The 6747-nt window shown below is 33.7% G+C and overlaps 1 protein-coding gene across 1 annotated transcript; it reads right to left on the bottom strand.

Moving 5' to 3' along the window:
- Positions 1-245: 245 nt before the first annotated feature.
- LOC120074601 (CDK5RAP3-like protein) lies at positions 246-6238 on the bottom strand. Its single transcript, XM_039027767.1, has 10 exons — positions 6097-6238; positions 5825-5959; positions 4992-5086; positions 4782-4876; positions 4561-4696; positions 4272-4421; positions 3603-4130; positions 3294-3502; positions 1859-1991; positions 246-569 (listed from the first exon to the last, which is right to left on the bottom strand). The coding sequence occupies exons 1-10, from the start codon at positions 6155-6157 to the stop codon at positions 438-440; spliced, it is 1674 nt and encodes a 557-aa protein (XP_038883695.1). The 5' UTR covers positions 6158-6238; the 3' UTR covers positions 246-437.
- Positions 6239-6747: the final 509 nt, after the last annotated feature.

Genomic DNA, 6747 nt, shown 5'->3' on the forward strand with positions numbered 1-6747 from the left:
TTTTTAGCAATTGATTAAGAACTAAAACAGAAAAACTTAAATACTACCTGAATTTCACCTTCTTTATGCAGCCCAAACAGTTGTCCAATAAAAAATTAACATGTGACAAATGTTCTAAAAAAAGTTATTAGTTTTTGTGCAAAGAGAAGGGGAGCATGGGATGCTCAAACTCCACCTAATCATGGCTCAAACTAAAATTAAGACGAACAATTTTCAAAAACCAAACATCAAAAATAAAATCACTATTACCGAAGATTTGAACATATATATTTAGCCTTCTTAATAGTAAAGAAAAACAAAACAAACTCAAGTGACAAACTTGGAAGCGTTAGTAAATCTAATGTTTTACAGATTGATTTAGGAAGAGGAAAATAAGTTGAGGAACATCAATCCGATTTGTAATCCATATTCAAGTGTTTGGTGGCATTTTAGGGTATTTACGCGGTGAGACCGCTTGCTAAAACAGCATTTATTTCGCCAATAATGTTGACAGGCCTTCCATCAAACATGGATGATAAAGTGCTTTCACACAACTTCTTCAACTCCCTCGTTTTCGTCAGAGCTGATTCCTGCAATTGCATCGAACATGCTAGTCTTAGGACTTTTGGATTGAGGGGGAGAAAAAAAATATTTTTCAAAAAAGTTATTTTTATTTAAACTCTTTTAATAAATATATATATATTTAAAATACATTGTTTCAAAAGCTATTTGGATTAGTTGCCAAACATTTCAATTTTTTTTTTTAAATGAATTATTTTCTAACCATTTGGTAATTACTCATTGGTTTTTTAAATTAAGCATATTTCCTCTCAATGTCTTACGACGGCTTGCATTTTTCTTAAGTAAAATAATTGAATTTTTAGTCAAATTCCAAAAACAAGCTTAAGAACTGCTTTCTCTAGCTTCCAAACTTTGGCTTGGTTTTCTAAAAACATTGGTAAAAAGTAGATACCAGATTCTATAAGATACCATAGATAAAAAGAAGAGAAGAATTATTCAGATGGCAAACGTTTTCTCATCTAGAGGAAAGACACAGTACCCGAGTAGCAAATGGAACCATTCTTCATAGAGAATTGGCAGAGAGGAGGAAGAAGATATTGGGTATAAATTAAGTTATAAGTTATAAAGGTCAAATAAATATTAAAACACAAGCTTGTCTGCTTTTAAAATTAGATATTGTAATTCTCTTGCTATTGCATAGTTGTTACTTGTGTTTAGGTACTATCATCTTTTTAACTAAAAAATATTGTGAGGGAAAAAGATAAGTATCAAAAAGACTATTGAATTCTTCATTGGGAAATTTGGTCACAAAAGCATAAACAATCAAGACGTTATTCAGAGAAGGATACGCTCCCTCAACATCCCATCAACTTATTGTGTTGTGTGTAAAAAACGAAAGTGAAACTCAAGGCCATTTGTTTGTTACATGCAGCTTGGTAACAGATTAATTTGGAATTTGTTATTATATTCCTTCAGGTAGCAGACCCCTATTGCAAACAATATGAGAGGCCTGCCTTCTTTCATCTATTTAGATGGGTACACCTCAAAAGAAACATAATAAATTCTCTGGCTACAACTTGTTACAACTCTCTTTTGGCTAAACCCTAAACCCTAAACATTGTTTTGGTGAAAATGTTTTTTTGTCACCTTTTACAAATTATAGTTTAAATGATCCTGTGCCCAACTAGAAGGCTTTATGTAGCTTCCATCAGCTTTGGGGCAGGTTTTACCCCACTTTGTTTGTATATTTCAATTTATCGTTGAAACATAATGTTTTTATGACTAAAATAAAGTAAAAAAGGAAGAAAAACTAAACTGAACTGAAATACATATATAAGTTAAAAGGAAGAAAACTTACCTGTTTTGGCCAAAATGAAGCCAATGAATTTTGAAGCTCCATGCGTTTGCCAGCCAAGTCCTTTAACCCTTCCTTCAGTTTCACTTCACGCTGCTTCTTTTCCTCTAGTGTACTAACTAATCTATCTAGAAATCTGAAATCAAAGTTTACATCAGTTTACCTGAGAATGGTCAAATTTAAGAAAAGTACCAAAAAATTTTTTTAGAGAAAATGTAAAAGATAGAGTTGGTTCACTCTACAGTCTCTAACTGGAGTCTTTTTCGACTGGCCTTTACTTTTATCACTAATCAAATAGAGTATTCTTGAAAATCTACCATTCACCCCAAGTTGGAATGTCTCTTTTCTACCTCCCCTTGTTATCCAATAATTCGTCATTAGAAATATGGATTGTTTCTCATGAAAATAACTTTTGTCCTATTATTTCCTTGATAGTAACTAGTAAGTGTATAAAAGAATATATTATTCAAAATTAGAAAAGAAAATTGGCAATTATCATGATCAACCAAGTGATGTTTAACAAAAATAATTGGCCTAATTAACATAAATAAAAAACATCAGCTCAAAACCAAGTTTTAGTACTGATTCTCGACATCGAGACAATTAAATAGAAAAGATATTAAATACATACTTCATAGACATTCAGCATTATATCAATTGTGTCCCTAAACTTCAAAAAAATTAATTGTCTTTAAACTTTAAATTATATTTATCCAGTGCCCATCATTGTTACCAGTAGATAACATGCCTGACGGAACTCAATTCTTGAATTTTGGATGAAGTGACACAATTTAACAACTAGTTAGATGGATTTCATAAATGATTGGACAGGTGAAAATTTAAGAACAAAAACTGTAATCTACTCTAAGAAAATATTATCAAATCTAATCTTATCTAGATATAATATATAATCTTTTCAATGAGCTGTACAATGCTACTCGTCCAAATCTCAAATAGAGCAACTTATGTGTATTGCTAACCAATATTCATTGTCAAAACTAAAGCAAAAAGAAATAGAATTCAAAATCTGTAGATGTAACTAAAACCTTTTAACTAGACAAAATACTTACAAAGACCCAAAAATGAAAGTTAACCTACTAATTAGAAGATTCAAACACGTCCACTGTAAGTCATAATATTTGAATCAAACAGCTTCTAGAATAACATAGCATATTTTGATATGATTTAGAAAATACACATGCAGATTATCATAATTGCAAAGTTTATTAATCAAAGGGTTACAAGTCTACCAATGCTAGTTCGTCAATCAAAGGAAGTTGCAACAAAAACAAGTGGGATGGTTGTTTATTGAAAAGGTGGTTGAAATCTGAGTAACAGTAGCTTCGTTTAATTTGCATCTTTCACAAGAAATTTTTGTATCAAAATCTGGAAAATCCCTAAGAGATGTAAGAAAATAATAACCTAGTAATCGTAGTACCTTTTAGAATTGAGAATCATAATTAAATCTTGAGTTTTCCTACTTGACAGTAATGAAATAGCCAAGGAAACATCTGATAACATTGTCTCAATGGCATCAGAAGCATATTGCTGCAGCACAAAGGGAGCAACTGCCTGGACTTGATGTTGCAAAGACAGAGTTTCATCATTCTTCAACTCATTCAAACGTTGAATTAGAAATGCCTTAACCTGAAATTGTATTTAGATATAGCCATTAAGCCTTCATCTAAGTTATTTGATTTAGTGACAGATAACGCCACTCAAGTTCTGTACCAAAGTTAAGATATACCTCATATAGATCATCAAGAATTTTATTCCTATACTCGGTCTCCAAAAGCTCACTCCTAACTTCAGTGATTTCCACAGATTGGGTTGAAGGGATGAATGTCTTTTGATCCATCGCTATATCTGGCAAGGTTACATCATCGATGATATCAACTTGCGGTGTTTCAACACTGACATCCCATGATATCTCAGACACAGTAGTCTCTGGCAATGTAGTACTACCCTCCTTATTAGATTCCATTTGATATGATTCCACAGCCTCACTCGCATGAACTATTTCATAAGGTCCCAACCCATTTCCTGTGTCCTCAGTTTCTTCCAGTGCACCTATATCCCAATCAATTTGAGTATTTTCCACCGATATATCCCAGTCAATATTATCAGCAGCAATTCCTGTCTGTCCAATAGCATCTGGTTCTATATAGCTTGATTGAACATTTCCAGAATCAACAATCTCAAAGCCCACAGACACATGTAAAGAAGGAGGATGCTCATGTACATGCCGCAGGTTTGGTAATACAGTCGCGTCTTTCTGTATGGAACGTCAGAGACTCAGAATTAACATACCACGTCAAAATAACCTAAACGTAAACAGCATCGGGAAATAAATTTCTCTATTCATCTCTATGACACTTATGATCATCAGATAATGTATATTACGCTATTTCCTTACATCCTTATCCGAGTGAGCATCCCTTACAAAATCAGAATAGTATTCAATAGCACGTGACACAGAATCACCATTTATGACTTCTAATATTCTGCTAAACGTGCTTGGAAGTGACATTGCAGTCTCCAGAAGTTCAGCTCTAACATTTTTTCCCTGCAGGATGAAGAATATGAAGAAGCTAGATTTCAATTAAAAATAATAATGATGATGATGAAGAAGAAATCCATGCAATAAAAAATAAAATACAAAAGGAGTCTCCTAAAGTTTGGAAATATATGGAGCAGGTTATAACCTGCAAACCGAGATCCTGACAAGCCTCTACATATTTAGCTGCCGAAAGAGAAGCATTTCTTTTAGTATCAGATTCTTTGCGTTCCAGCTCAGCAAGCTGTTGATGAATCTTTTGGACCTGTTTCTTCTGATATGGACTTCACATTAAAAATAACAGTAGCATGAAAACTGACCTCTTCTATATCCATCAGTTACTACACAAAGTTCATAAAAGACATTTACATTTCATAAATCACATTCTGGACAATTATTTGAGCTGCCTCGCCAAGAAAAATATGATCCTTCTCATAAGCTCGTACAATCACCTCCCAAGCACCCTGCAAAAAAGGTATATTTTATTTAGAAAACAAACTTAACTAAAGCTCTACAGCAATTCAAGCCTGCCAATGTATAGTGGAGACTGAGAAAAGGACAGGAAAAGACAAGTCTTACAGCAGCACCTGATAGCCGGCCAAATATATTCCGGCTTTCTGGGGTTGACTCTAGAAGAATATTGTATATTTTCTTTGCCTCTAAATAACCAATATCTGAGAAAAAACCATTCAACCAGTGTACAAGTTACTGATGAGGTATAAACTATAAATTAATAAGCAAAAGAACTGAATAACAAGGGACATTTGATGCACAAGATAGGGAAAGATTACATCAATTATAATTTAGAAATATTAATCAAATTATGATAGAACCTCTGTATTGATTCAACAGAGAAATATACACCGCACTAACTCTCCTGGCTGTGATGCCACAGCTAATCAAAGAGTACCTATCTCTATGTACAATCCCTACTAAATCCTATTCATGTCATGCTCTTTCTCAAATGTGATCATTGACAGTGAACCCCACATCCCTCTACACACTTAACGAATACTCCCTACCTCTCTGCCGACTATATGCTAAGTTCTAATCCAGCTTACGACCATCTCACAAGACAAGTTATCAACAAACTCATAGAATTTTAATTTTTTAGGTCAGGCTCGTTCTTTACTACAATGGAAGTTTGTTTCTTCGCTTTGCAGCAGCGTCAATTAAAGGTTCCATTTCAGCAATTGTAGTACTATTTTTGTGAAACAAGAAACAAAGTCAATTGCAGTACTACTGATAAAAATGAACTCTCTGTCTCTCTCTCTCTCTCTCTCTCTCTCTCTCTCTCTCTGCCTTTTGTTAATCAAGTTTCACTCGAAAACAAACACGAGTAGACTCCAGTAAATGCCAGTAAATTAAACATACTAATTCCGTAAAAAAAACTTGAAAAAATTAAATCTAACCTTCATGATCTAAGGTATGGAAATAGGGATCGGTATCTTTGGGGAGCGACAAGAACTCCTTGGAGATGCGAACTCTCAACGCTGCCAAACGCTTACGCCAATCAGCAGGGATTCTTTTCCGATCGACGAGCCATTCTTCAATCCCACGAAGGTGCAAAAATCAAATAGTTGGAAGAAAACAAGAACAATTCAAACAAACAATAAACGAAGAATGAAATGAAAACAACATAAAAAATTGAACAAGAATCGGAGATTGTAAGTGGAATTATTACCACCAAGGCGGGAGAATGTAATGTCGATTGGAAGATTACGAATATCATCGGGGGCCTGCATTCTTTTTCCACAAAATTCCGTTGCTTAGGGTGCGTTAGAGTCTTGTCCCGGCTCGAAGGAGAGCTAATTTGTACATCAAAAAAAATAATAATAATAATAATAATACAAAAATAAGAAAACTACCTTTTTGACCCTCAGTGTTTTTTTATATATATATTAATACGAAGAACAAGAAACTAGGAAAATTTCATTAAATGATCCAAAAACCAAAAACTTTTCCATCAATGATCTCTTCTTAAAAACTTTTCTAATACTAACCTTTTGCCCTTGCAAATTTCAAAATTACCCCCAATTTTAAAAAGTCTTCGGACCAAAGTCTTCCATCTTCTTCCTTCAACCATTTTTCAAGCACTCAATATGTATCCAATGCAACACCAACATTTCATCGAAGTATTTATTCATTTATTCCCAACTAATATTCTACCAATGGAAGTTCAATCTCAGTATTCATTTTCTATCGAACTCCCCACGAAATTCTCTCATTATTCTCTCGGAGTGTTATCTCAGAGTTTCAGTCCAACATCTTCGTCGAGCGTTTTCATCAGATTCAGAAACGGAGATAATGTAAGTGATATTCAATATTGTTGGGG

The sequence above is a fragment of the Benincasa hispida genome, chromosome 3 (assembly GCF_009727055.1).
Source record: "Benincasa hispida cultivar B227 chromosome 3, ASM972705v1, whole genome shotgun sequence".
Classification (NCBI taxonomy): domain Eukaryota; kingdom Viridiplantae; phylum Streptophyta; class Magnoliopsida; order Cucurbitales; family Cucurbitaceae; genus Benincasa; species Benincasa hispida.

Excerpts from the sequence above, each read along its gene's own strand:
- LOC120074601 (XM_039027767.1), bottom strand. The coding sequence starts at position 6,157 with ATGCAGGCCCCCGATGATATTCGTAATCTTCCAATCGACATTACATTC. Across the intron at positions 4,877-4,991 it reads GCCGGCTATCAGGTGCTGCT|GGTGCTTGGGAGGTGATTGT; the intron begins GTAAGACTTGTC and ends CCTTTTTTGCAG. Across the intron at positions 570-1,858 it reads CTTCATTTTGGCCAAAACAG|GAATCAGCTCTGACGAAAAC; the intron begins GTAAGTTTTCTT and ends ATGCAATTGCAG.